At 40.1% G+C, this 24,311-nt stretch overlaps 1 protein-coding gene across 1 annotated transcript in view; it reads left to right on the top strand.

Annotated features, from left to right (window-relative positions):
* Positions 1-24,311, top strand: part of SNX24 (sorting nexin 24) — a 161,722-nt gene that overhangs the window by 98,505 nt on the left and 38,906 nt on the right. The window contains exon 3 of the mRNA XM_049771409.1: positions 2,874-2,978. Coding sequence (XP_049627366.1) covers positions 2,874-2,978 — 105 coding nt within the window. The remainder of the gene's footprint in view (positions 1-2,873; positions 2,979-24,311) is intronic.

Genomic DNA, 24,311 nt, shown 5'->3' with positions numbered 1-24,311 from the left:
CTGTTGCACACAAGACATCTAAGTTGGTGTGTTCCTATAGGGATGACATCATCAAAGAAATGAAGTTGTGCAGTAATTCTGAGCCCTAGTATTGATATAGAGGCTTTTGTGCAGCATGCTCCAGGCCTCCAGAAAGGAGGATATGGATGGAGTATGCCCACACTCACTCAAAAATAGTCCTGGTGATATCAGATCATATAAAGGCATATGTAAAGTTTGGTCAGATTGGTGTCTCCACAGAGAATCATAGAGGAGTGGTGAGGCTGGGCCATAGGCACAGCAGTGATTCTAAGTGATGAATGCAGCAGGCATGGCTTTGGCAAGGCAAGGTATTGCCCCTATCCCCAAGATTGCTAAATTTCTGCTATGTGGCTGGTGTACCCATGAGTTTTCATGGCTTGGTTTACATCGCTTCTAGAAAAGAGTGCATCTGTGGACCTACCCTGCTGCAAGCATGACCAAACTTTTTATTTTCCAATAGAATGAATGTGCTTTAACAAATCTGAACATGGGTTGAAATAATATTACAGTGGGAAGGGCACATACCTTCCACACAACCTACCCACACAACCTACCCAGATTCAATACTCTGCACCCCATCTGGTCCTCCAAACTTGCCAGGAGTAATTGCTGATCACAGAGTCAGGAGTAGTACCTGAGCACTGCCAAATATTGGGGTGAGGGGAATCTAACCATTCTCCTCCTCTTTTCTCATCCCTGTAAAGACACATCTGTTTCTAGGACACCTTTTCTTCATCCCATGAGTATGAGTTTTGACCATCCCACATGGAGGGCTTTGCTCAGATTCAGGTTTTCTTTCCTGTTCCAAACCATTGGTTTTCTGGATTTGACACCCTAAACTCCCTTTTGATAGAATGCATAGGAGATCAACTTTCTACTCCTTGGATATCTGGAGAATTAGCTTTCCACCACTGATGTTCCAGCAATGAGGAGAGAAAAAATCCATTCCAGCTCAGGTGTTGAGGCCACCAAGGGAAACATCATGACCACACTGCGAAGTCACCTGCCATGGTGGAGCTGCTTACTCTGTTTGCGACCTCAACATTTTCCTGTTTTCCTCTTTCTGATCTTGATTTTTATAAAATCTCAGCAGATAAACCTAACTATGTGTTCTTAATCTGGATATATAATAGATAATCTGGATATATAATATAATATATATTAGCTCAGTCAGTTACTTTTAATTATTTCATTGGAAATTTCTACCTTTTGTTATGCATACTTATTTTATAATGAGTCTTTCTGGCTTAATCTCTCCTGGGCTTTATCTTCTTATCTATCTCCTTTTTTGGCTCTTTTTATTTGATATATTAGACTTTTTTTTTTTTTTTTTTGGTTTATGGGTCACACCCAGCAACACTCAGGGGCTACTCCTGGCTCTACGCTCAGAAATTGCTCCTGGCAGGCTCGGGGGACCATATGGGATACTGGGATTCGAACCACTGTCCTTCAGCATCTAAGGCAAACACTCTACTGCTTCACTATCTCTCCGGCCCCTATCAGACTTCTTTTAGTATTTATTTCTCTGTCCTAATTTTGAATTTCCAAAATTTACCCCTTTGTTTCTTTTTCATAGCAGCAGCCTATTCTTATTTTATAGAAGCAATGTAATCTGAACTATCTCTGCAGATACTAAACAGAATGATTTTCTTCTCTTTTTTGTTGGTGCTGGGGATGTTCCTAGAACCTCAAGCATGTCAGATGTGTCCACTGACTTATTTCTGTGTCCCTAAATAGAATGCTTAAACATTCTCATCTATTCTTGTTGATTGGCTTCCCTTGGAATTTGTTCTTCCATTTTCCCCTCATCCTTTCTCTTTCTTAGTACTGGTTTTCCTATTAAAGTAATCTTCAATTTCTTTTTTTTTTTTTTTTTGGTGGTTTTTGGGTCACACCCGGCAGCGCTCAGGGGCTATTCCTGGCTCCATGCTCAGAAATTGCTCCTGGCAGGCACGGGGGACCATATGGGACGCCGGGATTCGAACCGATGACCTTCTGCATGAAAGGCAGACGCCTTACCTCCATGCTATCTCTCCGGCCCCGTAATCTTCAATTTCTCACTTCTCTAGACTAGTCTTTTCTAAAGTTGGGGTGTGATTGGTCTCTTTACAATACAGAGAAGTTGAAGATTTGGGTTTAACTTGGAGGTGAGTTGTTAGTTTTTTAGGAAGATGTCAGGGGATGTTCCTGGAATAATCAAGAAACTCTCCAGATGCTGTGTTCTAGTTCACGTGACATATCTAGGAATGCTGGTAACAATTGCATTTTTTTAGATTTGAGGTATATGTGAAGGAGGGGCAGAACTCCCTTAGTACTCAGGAGCTATTTGTAGTTCTATGTTCTGGAGTCAATGACCCATGTTGGTGCTTAGAAAATAAAATACGGGGCCAAGAATCAAATTCAGGTTGATTGCTTGTAAGATAAATGCATTACCCCAAGTTACCTCTGGTCCCTCGTTATATTTTTCAAATGTGAAAACTTCTGTATGGAAATTTAATCAGAAAAATATTTTGTGTAGGGGTCATCAGTAAAACAAATGTATTTTCCCAGATAAAACTTTATTATATTGATTTATTTTTAAATTATGTTTACTTCTCTTATAATTCACTACATAAGTTTTCATTTTTAGTTAAATAACAATCTAACAATAAAAACAACAACCACAAATACAAAACTCTTATGCCAAATGCTGAACATTAAAAACTGTGCAGAGAATTTGTGAACAAAATTTTATTGTATTTTTCTGTGTTGTCAGAGATGACTATCATTCATTCTCTTTTACTGACCTTTTCCTGCACAAACAATATATTTATCATTCAAAGGCATTTCTGTCTCTTCTTTCTGTCTTACAGCTTAAGAAATGTATAAAAACTCCAGAAATGCCTTCTAAACATGTTAGGAACTGGATCCCCAAGGTGTTAGAACAACGCCGACAAGGTTTGGAAATGTATTTGCAGGTAAGACCTGTTGAAATCTTCAACTAAGATACTATAGTCTAGATGCTAATCTTCCACATTGTTTTTTTTTCCCTAGAACTTAATGGGTGATATAAAATATGTCAAGCAACAAAACCTTCTTGAGATAAAATATGTTTAAAATTAGGGGTGGGAGAGATAACACAGCCTTGCATGCAGCCAACTCAAGAGGGACCTGGTTCAATTTCCAGCACCCATATGTTCCCCAGCCTGCCAGAAGCGATTTTTGAGTGCAGAGCCAGGAGTAACCCCTGAGCGCTGCTGGGTGTGACCAAAAAATCAATATATAAATAAATAAATATATATATATATACACACATATGTTAAAATTAGATGTATGTTGCTAATTTTGGTTCAAAATTGGTTGACAAGTTTTATTTATCTGGTAGATGGAGAGAATCCCAGGTGGTCAAGGGCTACCCTGGTCATGGATGGGGGAACCTATGCATAGTTAGGGATTGAAGTTGGGGCCTTGCATGGGATGTGTACTCTTCAAAGAGTCATGTCTCTGCACCCAGTTCTTTTATCCTCATTTTGGTCCCATTTAGAACTGAGGGACTACTATTGTACTCTTTATTGGGCTGGCTATGTTTGGGGAATAGTGAAATTGAGTCTAAAGGTTAAAAATGAGATGACACTGCTCTTTAAAAAATAATTATTATATAAGTGCATGTATTTATATGTATATATACACACCACAAATCCTTTGGTTTGGGTTTTGCTCCCATTAAGGAGATGTGTCCATTCTGGTTTTGAATGTCCAGGGGAGATGGTGAGGTGAACTGAGTTTTCAATAAGGCATGGCTTTGGAATGGAGCATAAACAGCTTCACCAAGGCAGCACCTGCTTCTGGGGAAATGGGAGTTTCAGTTGTCAGAAGGACACATGAGGCTGAGGAGTCAGAAAGACAAGAGCTGACCTGAGGGTGACACCTTTTCCCTTCTGTGACTCACGAAAGAGCCTCAAGGATGGCTTAGCACTTCGTGGTGCAGCGCCCTGGGAGTTCAGCACAGGCAGGATGGGGTAGGGCCAGGTTTTGTTTCCTGTGAGGACATGGAGGCTCAGGAAAGCGTGACTGGCTTTAGGGATCTGGCTTTTGGGAAAAGAGCTGGACTTCAGCTTTGCGTTACTGAGTATAGTCTTGGAGGGGGCCTGCCTTTCGGAGACAAAGGGCTGGATATCCCCTGCCACTTCTTGTCCCCTGACACCCTCCCTAGCAGTGACCCTGGTGCTAAAGCTCTTCTGGTAGACACCTCCTGGGACAGCAAGAATCTGCTAGTTCTGTCCCTTCTCCCGAGCTTCTTTGCAGGTTGGTGCCTGGCTTCCTGGCAGTGAGAACTCAGAAGCATTCTCCTGGCCTTGACTCGGTGATAACTTCAGAAGAAGTTCTGAATCCCCAGAACTACCCCAGGACTGTCCAGTCAGATCAGAGAGCATGTGACATGTAGGGTTACAGCATAGCACGGAGAGGCCTTACTTACTGGTATTACTCTGTTGCTTTACAACATGGTAGGTTGCATGCAGAGGAAAATGAAGATACAAGAAGCACAGATGTCAGGAAGATAGGGGGTTCGTGCTGTTAGAGAGTTTCAGTGTTCAGGCAGCCCAGTGGAGCAAAGCCAAGTTCTTTTTTTTTTTTTTTTTTTTTTGGTTTTTCGGGCCACACCGTTTGATGCCCAGGGGTTACTCCTGGCTAAGCGCCCAGAAATTGCCCCTGGCTTGGGGGGACCATAGGGAACGCCGGGGGATCGAACCGCGGTCCTTCCTTGGCTAGTGCTTGCAAGGCAGACACCTTAACTCTAGCGCCACCTCACCGGCCCCAGAGCCAAGTTCTAAGCCCCTCCCTCACACGTGTTTAGAGCATGGCAGAGGGTGGAAAGTAGGTTCTGTAGAGCAGAGGGGGCAGTTGGGAGGTGCTTTGGCCAGGAAGCCGGCCCTGGCCATCCCCTGAGCCTCCACTCGCCCTCTCTCACACACACGTTTTCCATTACTTTCAGCATCAACATTTTCTGTTTGCACATCCTGGCGCACAGATGCAGATAAAAGCATCTGGCACAGAGCAGAGTTTACTCTGCTGCTCACATCACACTGAACCTCTTCTCTTTACAGAAAAAAAGGGCCTGGAAGTTGGGGCAAAGGGGTAGGCCATGAGAGGAGGAGCCAGCTTTTTCATCTGGGTGGTTGTGAGTTCATCTCTGTCAGCCATTGTGAGGTACCTTCTCTGTGTACAGACATAAGGGGAGCTGGAAGGAAGTTACAAAGATGACTGCAGATGTCTCTCTCCATCCCCGAATGCGGACGCCCAGAGAGCTTCTGCTCAGGTTTCTGGAGGAGAACAGTACTGCTGCTGCTACAGCTTGCCTGGTCACCAGGAAATCCCTCCTCACCCTCCACAGAGAGAAAACCCTGAGGTGTGGGTACCCCCACCTTCTCAGCAGGCTCCATCCACAGATGTGCTGAGAAAGCCACCCCATGGCTATAGCAGCTTCAGCCTGGAGGAACCAGCTGTTCTCTGGTCTCCATTAGCCCCACTTTTCCCTTCAGTTCATGATCTGAGACCATGGCCAGATTCCCTTCCCAGTTCATCCTGCATCCAAGGACTGTGTTCTGGATGTATTTGCTCAGATAGCACATTGCTTTTATTTATCAGAGGGAGAAAAAGGTGCATCAGGGTGAAGCCACTTGCCTTACCACCTGAAACCAAGAGAGGGAGGACCGGAATCATACTTTCTTCCCTCCCAGGACTGGCTGTCCATACTCTGCTGAATAGATTTTCTAATTGGAAGAAAACATTTAACCGTGGCGGTTTTACTTAAGGACGTAACAGGGAGGAAAAGGACCTTAGAGTTATTAGTTTAATCAGCTATCGCCTCCAGCCCTCTTAAAAGATGGATAGAGCATAATTTTTTTTAAATGTAAAACTTGAGCACTTAGAATACTATGAAAAATTCTGATCTGCACCCTGTGTTCTGTACATCATCTGCACGGAAATAGAAATTGTAAGAATTAATGAGGGCTTCCTAAATTGGGCGGATTTTATCTGTTCCTTTGTTGTTGTTTTTTTCCGCGAATGAGTGAGATCATTTGGCTTTTCTTTTGACTTATTTTATGAAGCATGATACTGTCTGGTTCTTTCCAAGTTTTCACAAAAGGCAAGTGTTATTTTTTTTAACGGCTGACTGGCATTGTCTGGTGTGTATACTCCACAACTCCTTTATCCTGCTCATCTGTCATTGAGCACCTGATTGTTTCCAAATCTTATAAGTACTATTATTATAAATTATGCTTTAAATACTGCTGCAGTGAACATAGACATGTGAGTATCTTTTCTAATGAGTGGACTTATGTTCTTTGGATAGATACATAGGAATGGAATTACTGGATCATGCGTTTGATCTTTTTTTAATTTAATTTACTTAAAGAGCTATGATTTAAAGTTTGGATTTGTTTTTTCAGTGTTGATGAGTCTCCTTTAGATATGTAGCTATGCCACTCTCCCATGTTCTTGGAAGAAATGATATTGTCAAAATGACTATTCAGACAAGGTATTATATAGAGTGAATGCAATCCTTGTCCAAACGTAGAGTTATTCTTCAAGGACCTTGAAAAGTCAGTAATAAAGTCTATGGACTCAGAAGAGATACCAAATAGACAAAGCCATGCTCAAAAATATAAGAAATTGGGAGGCATCTCATTACCTAATTTAGAACTATACTATTAAGCTATAGTGATCAAAACTGTATGGTGCTTTAATACAGATAGGCCCTCTCAACTAATCAGAATCAAATACCCAAGGACAAAACTTTATATTTATAGACAATTAGTTATCAACAAAGAAATTGAGAATACAAAATGAAGTAAAGACAGCCTCTTCCACAAATAGTACTGGTAACCACATATGAAAAATCAAAGTTGGATACATATCTCACACCTCACACAAAAATCAATTCAGAGTGGAACAAAGACTTAGAAGGTTTCAAGATTTGGGCCCAAAGGTGTCTTCAATCTATTTTTGATATTTTGGGAAGTTTCCATGCTGTAATCCATGCTGGACATGTTCACATTATCCCAGCAGGAATGAGGGTTCCTTTTTCTCTTTCCACTGTCAGTCCTTACATCAGTCTCTACTTTTATCTTTAAATATGTACACATATATGTAGATCTGTCTGCATATTATTGATTTAATAAACAGTAGAAAAATGGATAATAAGCCATAGAATTCATAGGATTTAAGAATTTAAGCCATAGAATTATAAGCTCATGTGAATCCTTTTGGAAGAGTGTCTGAGGAAGGCAGGGTTAGGTTTGTTACATGGTCTGTCAGTGTATCAGCCCACCCTTTTTCCTGACTTTTCCCTTATTCATTCTCCAAATCATTTTATATACTAATATTCTGTTGGGTCTGCAGTAGGCCAAAATCAGAGTATTATGTCTAATTTTTCTGGTAGTTCAAGAAGACTTTGTTAAAGCTGGCCATGTATACTTGGAAAGAATATTCTCTTACTCTTTATCAGTTGAACTCTGCATAGTCTGATGAAGCTTTTCAAGTCAGCTGTGCACAGCTCCTCTCACAGCATGGCTACTTGGTCTGTATAGAGAAAAATTTGCTACAGTTGGCCATCCATGGTTGGGGGTGAGTTTTGGGGGGCATTATGCCACACCTAGAAACACTCAGGGTTTCTCCAGGCTCTGCACTCAGAAATCATTCTTGGCAGCTCAGGTTGGCTGTGTGCAAGGCAAACAACCTACCCACTGTGCTATCACTTCAGTCCCAGACACCCATGTTTTTCTCCCTCCCTCCTATCTTTCTTTGCTTCTTTCCTACGTCATGCCCCTTTTCCCCCTTGCTCCTTCGCTCCCTCCCTTCCTTCCTTCCTTCCTTCCTTCCTTCCTTCCTTCCTTCCTTCCTTCCTTCCTTCCTTCCTTCCTTCCTTCCTTCCTTCCTTCCTTCCTTCCTTCCTTCTATCCTTTATTCCTTCCTTTATTCATTCATCCCTCACTTGGTGGTACTTAAGTGTTAGTCCTGGCTCTGCACTCAGGAATAATATATTCCTGGCAGTGCTCGGGGGACCATATCAGGTGTTGGGGATTGAACCTGGACTGGCTGCATGCAAGGCAAGTACCTTACCGATTGTACTGTTACTCTGGTCCCTGTTTGCATAATTTCTGACAGTTGGTCTTCAACCATCTATGTTTTTTATTAGTTCCTCTTTGAGGGTTTTATCCCTTTCCTGCTTTTATAATGGTGGGAGATTTCTTCCCCTTTACTGTTCCCCACTTCATATTTGTACATTTATTTGTCACGTACTATTTTTAGTTTCCCCCTAAGCAAAATATTGTGACACTTTGGCCTCAATAATTTCTAGTGCACACACAAGCACACACACACACACACACACACACACACACACACACACACACTTAATTTGGGGAGCATGAGCACCACTGGGTGCTGGTCACCCCAGACCACTGCACAGGGCTGAGAGGTGTGGTATCTATAGACTATAACATTGAGCCACCTGGTCTGGTTGGCTTAGTATCCCCAGAAGAGACCCTGGGCTCTCTGAGTACTGCTTTGAAAGGCTCCAAAAAATCCATTTTGAGGGGCCAGAGTGGTGGCCCAGAGCAGTAAGGCATCTGCCTTCCCCTCGCTAGCCTAGGACAGAATATCCCACCTGTGTCCCATATGGTTCCCCAAGCCAGGAACAATTTTTGAGCACATAGACAGGAGTAAACTCCTGAGCGACACTGGTTATGGCTCCCCGCCCCAAAAAAATCCACTTTGGGTGAGTAGGTGTCTGGGTTTACTCTCTGGGTTTTCTCTCCATGAAACAAGAATCATACATAGCAATTTTTTTCCCTAATGTTGCTTTAAAGTGAATGCTTTCGAAATTTTACATTCATCACTAATTTTCATGAGTTCAATTATGTTGCATCTTGTGATTATTCTTTGGGTATTTTTTTCCTGAGTGAGTCATTGTTCTTATTCTTTTTCAATTATGTTGCATCTTGTGAGTATTGTTTGGGTTTTTCTTGAGTGAGTCTTTATTCTTATTCTTTTTCTCTTGTTTATGGCTTTGTGTTTTTTTTTTTGTATTTTTGTTTGTCGTTTGCTAGATTGTAATTTCTTAGAGTACTTTTGTAGCTGTTTTTTTTTTTTTTTTTCTTTTCAGGACCTCCTTAACAAGACTATTACATGTGTTTATACCTGACCGACCAGGACTAAATCCTGTTTATTTCTCAAAGTCTGTTTCTGCTCTGTTGGTCTGGTTCAGTCATTGCTCTTATTTATGGCTTCCATGTCACGGACTCTCTCCTCTGTGCCTCTGTCCTGCTGTGAGCCTGTCTGCTGAACTTTTTATTTCAACAATTGTGTTTCTCAGTTCCAAAAGCTCTTTATTTGCTATTTGCTGCTTTTAAAAAAAAGTTTTTATTTTTCTCCTTTCCTGTGCTCTCCAGCTCTGACTGGGGGTATAGCACCAGCTTGGTTGAAGTGCTCTCTGTGGGCCTCACTCTTATGTAGGGGTCCACATGCACAGTTTGGTCACCTTAGCCTTCACAAACACTGAGGGTTGCACTCCTGACCACCATTCTCTGCTTTTTTTTCTCTCTCTTTTTTTCTTTTTTGTTTATTTAAACATCTTGATTACATATATGATTGTGATTAGGTTTTGGTCATGTAAAGAACACCCCCATCACCAGTGCAACATTCCCACCACCAATGTACCAAATCGCCCTCCATCCCACCCCACCCCCACCTGTACTCCAGACAGGCTTTCCAGTTCCCTCATTCATTCACATGATTATGGTAGTTCTCTGTGTAGTTATTTCTATAACTGCACTCACCACTCTTTGTGGTGAGCTTCATGAAGTGAGCTGGAAGTTCCAGCCCTCCTCTCATTGTCTCTGAGGATTGTTGCAAAAATGACTTTTATTTTTCTTAAAACCCATAGATGAGTGAGACTATTCTGCGTCTCTCTCTCTCCCTCTGACTTTATTGGGTCACACTCAGCAGTGATCAGGGGTTACTCCTGGCTCTATGCTCAGAAATCGCTCTTGGGATTCGAACCAATGACCTTCTGCACGAAAGGCAAACACCTTACCTCCATGCTGTCTCTCCGGCCTCTCTATTTTTTTTTTTTATCTTCGAAGTCCATAACCATTTTACTTTTAAAAAAATGTTTTATTTTTGGGCCGGAGCAGTAGTGCAATCAGTAGGGTGTTTGCCTTGCATGCGCTAACCTGGGACAGATTGTGGTTCAATGCCCCGGGGTCCAATATGGTCCCCCAAGCCAGGAGTGATTTCTGAGCCCATAGCCAGAAGTAACCCCTGAGCGTCGATGGGTGTGGTCTAAAACCAAACCAAAACAAACAAACAAAAAGATTTTTGTTTTAACAATAGGACCAGTATTTGTGTATGTGTGTGTTTGGTCCGTGAGCCACACCCAGCAGTGCTTAAGATTACTCATGGCTTTGTGCTCAGGAATTATTTGTGGCAGGCTCAGGGGACCATATGGGATGCCAGAGATCAAACCCGAGTCAGCTGTATATAAGGTAAACACCCTACCCACTGTGCTATCGCTCCAGTCCCATGTTCTATACATGCAGCGTTGCTACACTATGCCCACCACCAGAGTGCCAGGATCTCCTTGTGCAGCATCGTTAGGTTTCAGTTCTCTTGACTCACATATATCTTTTAACGACTGGCTCTCTAGGGATCCACCATCACTCCGGGCAGTGCAGTCATACAACAGGCCATGATAAGGAGACCAATTCTTCTCTTGCAATACCAAGAATTCCAGAGTAGGACCATGCTCAGCACATTTGAGCAGTACCAGGGATCAAACTCAGGGTCTAACACATTGCAGTCTCACACTTTGAAATCAGGTGCTTTTAGCCACCTCTTCCTTACCACCTTTACTTTTTGTTTTTGATGATAATTTTTATTTATTTTTAAATTTTGAACCATGCTTGGTGATGTTCATGGCTTATCCCTGTATCTGTGCGCAGGTATCACTCTTGGCTAGGCTTGGTGAAAACATATGTGGTGCCTCAAATCAAACCTGAATTAGCTGTTTGCAAGATAAGAGCCTTATTTAATACCCATACTGTCTCTCTGGCCCAAGTTTTTCTACTTTTCCTATTGTTTCAGATGTGTTTGTAATTACTCATAGAAACCTTTTTTCCATGACTGCCTGAAAAGTATTGTCAGATAATTCTCACGTCTCTGCCATCTCTGCGTTGGCACCTATTGATTGTCTTGTTCACTCAGTTTGAGATCTTCCTGATTTGTTGGTATGATGGATGATTCAGACTGAATCCTACATGTGTATGTGCTGCAGTGTAAGAGTAAGGGTCCAAGAAAGGTAGGGGGTACTGGATGCCACTGACTCCCACATCTTGGTGCAAGTCCCAAATTCCTGCTCAGATTCCAGTCACATCTGTGGTGTCATCACTGAGAACAGTGGGTTTAATGTCTCCTTGATCTTTACAGGAGGGGTCTTGTTGCTGGCTATCGGGGGGCATGTTTGGTACCTTCCTGGCTCCTTACACCACCTCTCCTAAGAGGTCTCACACAGGGGACCTCAAGACTCCCTGCTTCACCATTGTGAGTGGAGGAAAGGCCGGGGCATTTGCTGTGATATTTGCTACCATAAGTGGTTAGTTAATTGGCCTGTTTTCTAACACATTTGTGAACCTTTAGTTAAAAAAAAATGGGGGTCTTAATGAGACTCTTGTCTGCCTCTATTGGCCTTTCCTGGTGGTTGGCTTTTCCAGCTCCAAGTTGATACCTATAAGGCAGGAAAAGAATCCAGTAAAAGGTTGGGGAGTTCATTAGGTCAGAAGAGCAGATTTTGTGTTCACAAGGAGCTGTGTTCAATCCTCAGCACCATGTGCCCCTCCATATATCATCAGATGTGACACCACCCCACCACCACCACCATCACCACCACCATCACCACCCCCAGTCTCCTGAATACTACTAGCCACAGAGAAAGCCTTCCTGTTTTAACTTATTGGAAGTGATCATCTGCCATTGGCAATGTAGTTTTATCACTTTTTTATTTAATTTCTGGGAGGTTTCTTTAACTGTATTTTCTAACTTGACTGGCTGTCACTATTTTATTTTTTGGTTTTTGGGCCACAGTGCTCAAGGAATACACCTTGCTCTTGTGTTCAGGATCACTTCTGGTAGAGCTTCGGGATCTTATGTGGTACTAAGGATGGAACTCAGGTCAGCGAGTACCATACAGTGCCTTATTGCTTCAGCCCTGTGACTAATATTTCTTTTTTGTTGTTGTTTTGGTTTTTTGATTTTTGGGCCACACCCGGTGGTGCTCAGGGGTTACTCCTGTCTGTCTGCTCAGAAATAGCTCCTGGCAGGCACGGGAGACCATATGGGACACCGGGATTCGAACCAACCACCTTTGGTCCTGGATCGGCTGCTTGCAAGGCAAATGCCGCTGTGCTATCTCTCCAGGCCCGACTAATATTTCTTGACAGTTATTGTGTTTTGTTGGTATTTTAAACCTTTTTTATGCTTTTTAATTAACTCAGTTTTCCGGAAAATAAAATGCTAAGTACCATCTGAATCTAGTAGACTTTTTATTTTCTTAATTTTGAGATATTATGACAATTTATAGAAATTCAGTGATTCTGAATGATAAATTTATTTGAATTTTTGTCAAAATTTTAATCAAATAAACCCAAAGGTTTTGTTCACTTTTTCTTATCTTAGAAATGTGCAGCATTTGCTGAAAAGGGAAAATAGCTACCAAGTGACCATTGGGTCACTGAACCATTAACCGTTTTTTTTCTTTGCAATGCCAGGGATAAAACCCAGGGCTTCCCACAATCAAGGTTTGTGCTCTTAATACTGAACCACATCCCTTGCCCTAAAATATAAGCCATTTTCTGAAGACAGATTCCAGATTGTTCTTAACAGTATGAAACCAAGCATCCATGGCGGCTACAGGTGTCATGCAGACAGGTATAATAAAGAAGCAGCTTTATTTTAAGCAGAGGGAGTAGCACAGAACTTAGATGTATAGTGCTGTATAAATCCTGCTTTGATTCCAGATTTTAAGTGCAGCCTTAAACAGGTTCTGTATTGGAATTGCTTCAGGTTCTTGATATACACTGTTAAAATCCAGTACTTTAGAAAATCTTGGCTATCAGTAGTTCTATTGAAGAGACACAGTGGCTTATATCTTTGCTGCACAATTGCAAGATATTCTATTGTAGATATATAAGCATTGATCAGAATGATTCAATCGGTGATTTTATTGTATTTCCACATTATTTGTTTGCTTCCAGCCATGCATGCTTTTGTTTGTATATGCTTTACTTAAATCATTTGCCACAGTCTCCTGAAAGAATGAGATGGGCTGAGTTCTTAGTGTGGCATCAACTCTGATACAGCTCTTCCTGTATTCTTCAGCTTATTCAGGAGAACCCCATCCCTCTTTTCTTCCTCTTGTATTGAGTTTATTCATCTCTGGCATCACCTGAAATTTTCTCTGACACTTTATATCCCATCAGTTTTGCTCTCTGTATGAGGCCACTACTGACATGTAGCTAAGAACTATTTTAGAAGAGCATGTCGGAAATGTTCTGCAAATACAAATATCTTACGGATTTCAAAACCTTCACATAAAAAGAGCATAAATTATCAATAATTGTATAGTGACATTTGAAATACTATTTTCTCTCTTTTTTTTAAATATTTTACTTAAACACCTTGATTACAAACATGATTGTGGTTGAGTTTCAGTCATGTAAAGAACACCCCTATCACCAGTGCAACATTCCTATAACCAGTGTCTCAAATCTCCCTCCTCCCCACCCCACCCCTGGCTGTACTCTTAACAGACTTTCTAGACATTTGAAATACTTTTAATTGAAGTACTGTAAGGTGAATGAAGGTGTTTTGCGTGGTCCCCCAGAATCATTAAGACGCGCGTGCACGTGCGCGCGCGCGCACACACACACACACACACACGCACACACACACACACCATCTACCTTAACACAGACTGGACTTTCATCTTCATTTCTTATTTCTTGATGTCCAGGCATGGGTTCTCAGCATTCCAGGGCCCTTGACATGTATACAGGAGAGAGTTTTATGGCTTGCTTGTCGTTTGGAATTTCTCTTTAGATTTAATTTATGACTACTTCAAATTCTTTACTTCCTAGGCCTGGAGCAATAGTACACAGTGAGTAGGGAATTTGCCTTGCATACAGCTGACCCATTTCAATCCCTAGCACCCCGTATGATTCCCTGAACCCCACCAGGAGTGATCTCTGCACTTAGAGCCAAAAGTAAGTCGCCAAGTGTGGCCCCCCAAAAAAACTCACCTCAAAAAAATCTCTTCACTTCTCTACCCCAAGTACAAATTGCAGAATTGCCTAATATACATATACGTTTATATGTGTCTATAACATACATTTGGGCAATGTTAATTGCCAAATCCCAGGCAGTGTTCAGAGGATCTGGGAGTCTACTCACCACTCTCCACTCTTCAAACATGGACTAGCTCAGGAAACAAATTTAATACTTTACTGACTATAAGTTTGTATTTGTTAGCATTTGGTTCCATGTTGAAAAGGATTTCCTGCTCTCTTCAAGGGGGTATGTAGTTTTGAAGAAGGTGTGGCTCACCACCTACCCAACTGGAGTTGGTTGCTCTGCTGTGAGCTGCCTACCCAGGCAGTGGCACACACTTGTACACAGATGAGTCTCCAAAGACAGCACATCACTACCAGAATCATGTGTTATGCTTTTGAATTTCTAGTTAGTTTGATTCCACCATTTATATGTAGGCTACATGTCATGGCATTTTGCAAAACCGGAACCTCTGCTTTTTCCTTGCCCTCACCCCACCTCTGCTCCTAACAATATCATCCCACCACACACAGCATAAAGACCCATTTTCTTCCATTCCAGGCTGTCTCCCCATCTCTACTTGCTCTGCTTTCCTTTCTATTTAATTTTCTCTTCTCTGAGCTTCTTTCCATGACAAAGGAACAGGAGCATAGGGCACTTGCCTTACACACAGTTGACCAAATGCAATCCCTGGTGTACCATATGGTCCTCCAAAGCCACCAGGAGTGACTCTTCAATGCAGAGCCAGGAATAACCCCTGATCATCGCCTGTTACATTAAAACAAAATAAAATTTAAAAAAAAGAAGAAGAAAATCACCTGTTGCTACAGGAATACTGGAATGTCATACCTATGGGCCAGGCTCCTTGGCAGTGGTCAGAAGGACATCAGCAGCACGTGTGTGTGCTGATCCCCTCGCCTCAGGGGCTGTGTCCCACTGGGTAGCAGTTTCTGGCTGCTGGGAGGATGCCCCCAAGCCATCTCATTGAACTGGCTTTATGGCTCAGAGAAGTTAGATGGCATGCATTTTATCTTTACTTCACTTAAAAAAATGAAAAGAAGAGCAGTTAGTTCTCCTTTGGGAGCCTTTTTTTCACCCCTCTGCAGAATCCAAAGTGCTTGGTGTTTTTTTCAACTTCATGTACATTTAGTTATCCTCTTGAAAATGGTACATCATCCACATAAATATTGCAACTTAATTCCAGCATGTAAATAATTAAATCTAAAATTTAAAAATGAATTTTGAAATGTATCAGTTATACTTGACTTATTTTATTATTCCTATTCTCTTATTTACAATTCTATTAATAATGGTTTCTCATGCGTATAGTTCTAAAACCACACATCACCGAAGTGTCTTGGTTTTTTAATTCCTCCATGAAAATTATAAGGTAGGTAGTTGGGGTGAGCAGCCTAAACGATACTGAATTGAGATTTGGGTGTCTAATGTTTACAGAGAAGGGGCTCCCTCTTGCTCATCTCCGTAAAATTGCTAACCACTTCCAGTCAGATGCTGCTGGAGAAATGGTCCTCAAACTACAGCCTGCAGGCCACATATTGTATTTATTCCCATTTTGTTTCTTCCCTTCTAAATAAGATATATGCAGTGTGCATAGAAATTTGTTCATAATTTTTGTTTTTACTATAATCTGGCCCTCCAACACTCTGAAGGACAGTGAACTGGCCCCCTGTTTAAAAAGTTTGAGGACCCCTGTGGGGAAGAGTTGTCAAACTACAGACGAGCATTGGTTGCTAATTAAGATCTTCAGATTCTAATCCTCTCTAGATTAGTTTGGCTTCTTTAAATTTTCTCATTCTTTGCATGCTTCGAGCCATGGCTATGTATAAAGGTTTAATAACAAATCTTCTATAGGGGCCAGAGAGATAGTACCATGGGTAAGGTGTTTGCATGCAATCAGACCTGGCACCCCATATGGTCCTCTGAGTTTATCCACCAGAAGTGACCCCTGAGCATCTTTGGGTACAGCCTCAAACTCAAAAAATATATAAAGTATGTTTATCCTTTTTCTTTCTTCCATTTTAATATTGTTAAGGCACACGCAAGCACAGTCTTTTCTACCCTTTAAACTCCAGAAAAAAAGATTCCTTTCTTTCTTTCTTTCTTTCTTTCTTTCTTTCTTTCTTTCTCTTTCTTTCTTTCTTTCTTTCTTTCTTTCTTTCTTTCTTTCTTTCTTTCTTTCTTTCTTTCTTTCTTTCTTTCTTTCTTTCTTTCTCTCTTTCTCTCTCTCTCTCTTTCTTTCTCTCTCTTTCTCTCTCTTTCTTTCTTTCTTTCTTTCTTTCTTTCTTTCTTTCTTTCTTTCTTTCTTTCTTTCTTTCTTTCTTTCTTTCTTTCTTTCTTTCTTTCTTTCTTTCTTTCTTTCTTTCTTTCTTTCTTTCTCTTTCTTTCTTTCTTTCTTTCTTTCGTCTTCTTTCTTTCTTTCTTTCTTTCTCTTTCTTTCTTTTCTTTCTTTCTTTCTCTTTCTTTCTCTCTTTCTTTCTTTCTTTCTTTCTGTCTTCTTTCTTTTTTCTTTCTTTCTTTCTTTCTTTCTTTCTTTCTTTCTTTCTTTCTTTCTCTTTCTTTCTTTCTTTCCTTCTTTCTTTCTCTTTCTTTCTTTCTTTCTTTCTCTTTCTTTCTCTCTCTTTCTTTCTTTCTTTCTTTCTTTCTTTCTTTCTTTCTTTCTTTCTTTCTTTCTTTCTTTCTTTCTTTCTTTCTTTCTTTCTTTCTTTCTTTCTTTCTTTCTTTCTCTTTCTTTCTCTTCCTTTCTTCCCTCCCTCCCTCCTTTCTTCCTTCCTTCCTTCCTTCCTTCCTTCCTTCCTTCCTTCCTTCCTTCCTTTCTTTCTTTCTTTCTTTCTTTCTTTCTTTCTTTCTTTCTTTCTTTCTTTCTTTCTTTCTTTCTTTCTCTCTCTCTCTCTCTCTTTCTTTCTTTCTTTCTTTCGTCTTCTTTCTTTCTTTCTCTTTCTTTTCTTTCTTTCTCTTTCTTTCTCTCTTTCTTTCTTTCTTTCTTTCTTTCTGTCTTCTTTCTTTCTTTCTTTCTTTTTTTCTCTTTCTTTCTTTCTTTCTTTCTTTCTCTTTCTTTCTTTCTTTCTTTCTTTCTTTCTTTCTTTCTTTCTTTCTTTCTTTCTTTCTTTCTCTCTCTCTCTCTCTCTTTCTTTCTTTCTTTCTTTCTTTCTTTCTCTTTCTTTCTCTTCCTTTCTTCCCTCCCTCCCTCCTTTCTTCCTTCCTTCCTTCCTTCCTTCCTTTCTTTCTTTCTTTCTTTCTTTCTTTCTTTCTTTCTTTCTTTCTTTCTTTCTTTCTTTCTTTCTTTCTTTCTTTCTTTCTTTCTTTCTTTCTTTCTTTCTTTCTTTCTTTCTTTTTTTCTTTTTTTCTCTCTCTCTCTTTCTCTCTCTCTCTCTTTCTTTCTTTCTTTCTTTCTTTCTTTCTTTCTTTCTTTCTTTCTTTCTTTCTTTCTTTCTTTCTTTCTTTCTTTCTTTCTTTCTTTCTCTCTCTCTCTCTCTCTTCTTTCTTTCTTTCTTTCTTTCTTTCTTTCTTTCTTTCTTTCTTTCTTTCTTTCTTTCTTTCTTTCTTTCTTTCTTTCTTTCTTTCTTTCTTTCTTTCTTTCTTTCTTTCTTTCTTTCTTTCTTTCTTTCTTTCTTTCTTTCTTTCTCTCCCTCCCTCCCTTACTTCCTATTCCCAACCACACTTGGGGGCTATTCAGCTTAAATCCTCCTGCAAACAGCTTGTGCCCTAAAACTTTGAGCTGTCTCTCTTGACCTGAATTTTTTTTTTAATTTATGAGCAAAATAATTTCAACCAATATGCCAGAGGGAAGTGTCATGTTCTGTTGGTCACTGCTCTGGTACTAAGCTCAATGCCATAGAATTTTGGGTTCAGTCCACAGGTTAAGAAGTGATGTAAGGGTAGCCTTTGCCTCTTCTAAGAGCTTCCTTTAAACTGTCACACAAGTCAAGAACCAGACCTCACATCATGCAGGACTGTATGTAGGTGAGGACTGGGGTGGCAAAAGAGAAATGTACAGTTTGAGCTTAGAAAATCCCCCCAAGACGTCCACAGAAGGAACAGTTACTATAAGGGCCCTGCTTAAAACTCCAGACAAACAGTTCTTTGTTCTCGTTAAAGCTTGTGAACAGTGTGTTAAATAATATTAATGGCCAGGATTGTCAGTACTTAACAGTACTTTCCTTGTACAAGTGATTTTATTGATCGATACGGACTCAATGTAACAGGGGCAGATTATTTTTACTGATTTTATCGAAACCTTAACCAAGTTTGTTAGTGCCCCACATATCTTTAAATAGATCTAGATGATGATGTAGATTAAGAAGAGCAAACCACCATCCATCTCTTTTTGATCTGTTAATAACTTAAATCCATCATTGCTAGCTGGGTTTCCAGATTCTCTCATGCATACATGTTTTCCTTGCTGGTGAGAAATCCTATACTCCAGCTTCCATGGCTGGTTTTTCATACAAGAAAACCCTAACCCTCTTATCTACATTTGGACAGACAAGCTTGTCATCGTAAGAGGGAATTCATTGACCAAAGAGAAAGAAAAGGTCTTTTTTTTTTTTTTTCTAAATTCTATTTTCGTAGGCAATGAACTACGGATTCATAGATTTTAGGACAGATAGTTCTAGAAGATGTTTTGTGCTAAGCTTAAGACACTTTCTGAAGGCTACAAATAATTACTTAGAGCAGAGTATGGCCTTTCTTCTCACTCTGTATTTTGTAGGTTTGCATTGGAAATCTAGAAAACTGTGTTGCTTGATTTCAAATTATTTGGCTTTTCTCAAACTGCAAGCCACTGATCTCCAAATGGTATACACTTCATGGAAAATAATTTTAGTGTAGAAGCATTCTTTTTTAATAATACCTTCATTTAATGAGCATGGTTACAAGCATATTCTTAGGTGAGTTTCAGACAATCAAAGTGCACACATTCCCCCCCTTCATCACTGCAACCTTTCTACTACCAATGTCCCCATTTCCCTCCTCCCTCACTTTCTGCTTGCCTTTGAGACAGGCATTCTGTGTTTCTCTCTCACCATCATTGTCATGGTAGTTGTTAGTGTAGTTATTTCTCTAACTACACTCACCACTCTTTGTGGTAAGCTTCATATCATGGACTGGTCCTTTTGGTTCTCATCTCTATTGTCTGTGGGTATTATTATCATACTGTCTTCTATTTTTCTTAAATCCCATAGATGAGTAAGACTATTCTGTATCTATCTCTCTCCCTCTGGCTTATTTCACTCAGCATAATAGTCTCCAAATCCATTTATGTATAAGCAAATTTTGTGACTTCAGTTTTCCTAAAGCTGCATAGTATTCCATTGTGTATCTGTACTATAGTTTCTTTAAACACTGATCTGTTGTCAGGCACCTGGGTTGTTTCCTGATTCTGGATAGTGTAAATTGAGCTGCAATGAACATAGACATGCAGAGGGCATTTTTTGTATTGTTTTTGTGTTCCTCGAGTATATTCCTAGGAATGATATAGCTGGATCATATTGGAGCTCAATTTTCAGTTTTTTGAGGAATATAAATGTAGTTTTCTATAAAAACTGGACTAGACGGCATTCCCACCAACAGTGAATAGAGTTTCTTTTTCTCCCCACCAGCACTGATTATTCTGGTTCTTTGTGATATATGCCAGTCTGTGTGGCATGAGATGGTACCTCATTGTTGTTTTGATTTGCATCTCCCTAATGATTAGTGATGTGGAGCAATTTTTCATGTGCTTTTTTGGCCATCTACATTTCTTCTTTGAGAAAATGTCTATTCATTTCTTCTCCCCATTTTTGGATGGGGTTAGATGATTTTTTTTCTTCTTAAGTTCTGTCAGTACCATATATATCTGAGATATTAGCTCCTTATCTGATGGGTATTGGGTGAATCATTTCTCCCATTTTATGGGTGGCCTTTGTGTCCTAGTCACTGTTTCCTATGAGGTGCAGAAGCTTCTCAGTTTAATGTAATGCCAATTCTTTATCTCTGCTTCCATTGGCATGTAGTATCAATGTCATGGACTGTATTGCCTACATTTTTTTCTATATAGCTTATTGTTTGGGGTGTGATATCAAGATCTGTAATCCATTTTGATTTGACCTTGGTGAATGGTGTTAGATGGAGATCTGAGTTCACATTTTTTGCATGTGGCTGACTACTTGTTCCAACAGCACTTGTTTAAGAGACTTTCCTTGCTCCATTCTGCATTTTTGCCCCTTTATCAAAGATTAATTGGTTGTATATCTGGGGAACATTCGCTCAATAGTCAAGTCTATTCCATTGATCTGAGGGTCTGTCTTTATTCTAATACCATGCTGTTTTAATGACTATTGCTTTGTAATAGTTGGGAAAAGTAATGACTTCCATCTTCTTTTTCGTAAGGGTTGCTTTAGCTCTTTATGAGTGTTTATTGTTCCAAATGGAGTGTTCAATCCACTTTTTTAAAGGATGTCATGGGTATCCTTAGAGGAAGTGCATTTAATCTATACAATGCTTTGAGAAGTATTGCCATATTAATGATGTTAATCTTCCCAATCCATGAACAGTGAATGTGTCTTCATTTCCTTTGGGGGGGTTGTGCCACACCCAGCAGCACTCAGGGGTTACTCCTGGCTCTGTGCTCTGAAGTACACCTGGCATGCTCCGAGGACCATATGGGATGCTGAGAATCGAAACCAACCGGGTCTGTTGGGTTGACTGCGTGCAAGGCAAATGCCCTACCACTGTGCTATCTCTGTATTAGACCCATTTTTATTTCCTTTTTTTTGCATATGCATATTCTTTTTTCTCTCTTTTTTTCTTCTCTTCTTTTTACAATATCTTTATTTAAACACCATGATCACAAACATTATTGTAGTTGGGTTTCAGTCATAAAAAGAACACACACCCCTTAACCAGTGAAACGTTCTCACCACCACCTCCCTGCCACACCACCACCTGTATTCAAGACAGTCTTCCTATATCCCTCAATCTTTCATTTCTTGAAGTAATATTTTATAGTTTTCTTTGTATAGGTCCTTCACCTCTAAGGTATTTGAGTTTCTGTGGCACTATTGTGAATGGGACTTTTTTAATGTCTATTTCTTCTCTGTCATTATTTGTGTATGATTGATTTTTGCATGTTAATTTTGTAGCCTGACACATTGCTATATGAATCTATTGTTTCTAGAAGCTTCTTGATAGTCGTTAGGATTTTCTATATATGTTACCATGTTATCTGCAAACAGTGAGAGCTTGACTTCTTTCTTTTCTATTTGGATGCCCTGATATCTTTTCCTTGCCTAATTGCTAGAGCAGTTACTTCCAGTACTATTTTTAATAGGAGTAGCAAGATGGGTCAGCCTTGGGTTGCTTTTTGTTGTTGTTTTTTGTTTGTTTTTTTGAGTCACACCCGTCAGTGCTCAGGGGTTATTCCTGGGTCTGTGCTCAGAAGTCACTTCTGGCAGACTTGAGGGACCATATGGGATGCCAGGATTCAAACCACCATTGATCCTCGGTCGGCTGCTTGCAAGGCAAGCACAAGTAAGGCATGTAAGCACGAGTAAGGCAAGCCTTACTGCTGTGCTCTCTCTGGCCCCATAGGGCAGCCTTGTCTGGTACAGCCTTGTATCAAATTTTAGAGGAAAGGCTTTCAGTTAATCTTCATTCATATAATATTTGCCATGGACTTGTGGTAAATGGCCTTGACTATATTGAGAAAATTCCTTCCATTCTTATCTTGTTGAGAGTTTTTAACAGGAATGGGATTGGATCTTAACAAATATTTTCTTTCTATTTATTGATATGATCGTATGGTTTTTATTTTTTCTTTTTGATGTGATGTATTACATTGATTGACTTGCATACGTTGAACCATCCTTGCATCTCTAGAATGAAACCTACTTTGTCATAGTGTATAACCTTTTTTTTTTCTTTTTTTTCAATTTTTTGAGTCACACCCGGCAGCATTCAGGGGTTACTCCTGGCCCTGTGCTCAGAAATCGCTTCTGGCAGGCTCAGGGGACCATATGGGATGCCGGGATTCAAACCACTGACTTTCTGCATGCAAGGCAAATACCTTACCTTCATGCTATCTCTCTGGCCCCGGTATATAACCTTCTTGACGAGTTATTGGATCCTATTTGCTAGGATTTTGTTGAGGATCAGGGTGATGTTAGTTAGCTTTTGGTATCAGGGTGATGTTAGCTTCATAAAAACTATTTCTAGTGTTTCAGGGTTTCTAGTGGTATCAGGGTGATGTTAGTTAGCTTTTGGTATCAAGGTGATGTTAGCTTCATAAAAACTATTTCTAGTGTTTCTGTTTATTCCATTTCCTGGAAGAGCCCGAAAAGGATTAGTAGTAGGTCCTCTTGCAAGGTTTAAAAGAATTCTTAGTGAATCCATCTGGGCCTGGGCTTTTGTTTTGGGGAAGACTTTTTTTTTTTTTGGTTTTGGGGTTTTTTTGGGTCACACCCGACAGTGCTCAGGGGTTACTCCTGGCACTAGGCTCAGAAATCACCCCTGGCAGGCACAGGGGACCATATGGGATGCTGGGATTCAAACCACCGTCCTTCTGCATGAAAGGCAAACGCCTTACCTCCATGCTATCTCTCTGGCCCTGGGGAAGACTTTTGATTACCATTTTAATTTCCTCAGTAGTGATAGGTCTGTTCAGATATACTAGATCATCTTGGTTCAACATTGGGAGGTTACAAGAGTCCATTTCTTCCAGGTCTCATGTTTTGTGGCATAGAGTTTCTCAAAGTAGTCACTGATTACCCTTTGAATCTCTGCAGTATCTTAGTGATCTCCCCCTTTTCATTTCTAATCCAGTTTGTTAGGTTACTGTCTCCATTTCTTTGTGAGTTTTGTAATTGTTTATTAATCTTATTTATTTTTTCAAAGAACCAACTTTTGCTTTTGTTGATCTTTCAAATCGTTGTTTTGATTTCCACTTCATAGATTTCTGCTCTAAGCTTTGTTATTTCCTTCTGCCTGCCTAATTTTGGTTCATTTTGTTGGTCACTTTCTAATTTTATAAACTGTGTCATTAAGTTATATATACAGGTCCCTTCTTCCTGATGAGTTGTTTGTAAAGCTAAAATTTTTCCTCTTTTACCACATTTGTTGTGTCCCACAAATTCTGATAATTTGTGTCTTCATTCTCATTTGTTTTCAAGATTCTTTTTTTTTTTTTTTTTTTTTTTGGGCCACACCCGGCAGTGCTCAGGGGTTACTCCTGGCTCTCTTCTCAGAAATAGCTCCTGGCAGGCACGGGGGACCATATGCGACACCGGGATTCGAACCAACCACCTTTGGTCCTGGATCGGCTGCTTGCAAGGCAAACGCCGCTGTGCTATCTCTCCAGGCCCTCAAGATTCTTTTGATTTATTCTTTGATTTAGTCTCTGATCCACTGGTTGTTCAGTAGTGAGCTGTTTAATTTCCAGCTGTTAAATTTTTCCTCTGTGTCTGAAATTCACTTCTAATTTTCATGCATTGTAATCAGAGAAGGTAGTTCATGCAATTTCTATGCTCTTGATTTTATGGAGGTATGTTTTATGAGCCAGCATGTGGTTTATCCTGGAGAATGACCCCTGTATATTGAAAAAGAATGTGTATCCAGTTTTCTGGGGATGGAGAGCTTTATATATATCTACTACTAGACCACTTTCTTCCATTTCTTCTTTTAGAGCTAGTATATTCTTACTAGGTTTCAGCTTGCTTGACCTATCAAGGGTAGTGTTGAGGTCTCCCACTATTATTGTGTTGCAATTGTTGTTTTCTTTCAGATTTGTTTGACAGATTTGCTAGTCCCTCTTTGGGGGAGTATGTATTGCACATATCCTTTGATTATTACAAAATTTCCAGCTCTGTCCCTTATAACTTTTTTAAGTCTAAAGTCTATGATTCATTTAACTAACAGCTTGCTGTTGGCCTTCT

This window comes from Suncus etruscus, chromosome 4 (assembly GCF_024139225.1).
Source record: "Suncus etruscus isolate mSunEtr1 chromosome 4, mSunEtr1.pri.cur, whole genome shotgun sequence".
Taxonomy (NCBI): Eukaryota; Metazoa; Chordata; class Mammalia; order Eulipotyphla; family Soricidae; genus Suncus; species Suncus etruscus.
Note: the sequence above shows the minus strand (reverse complement) of the source record. Positions and strands in the feature narration are given on the sequence as shown.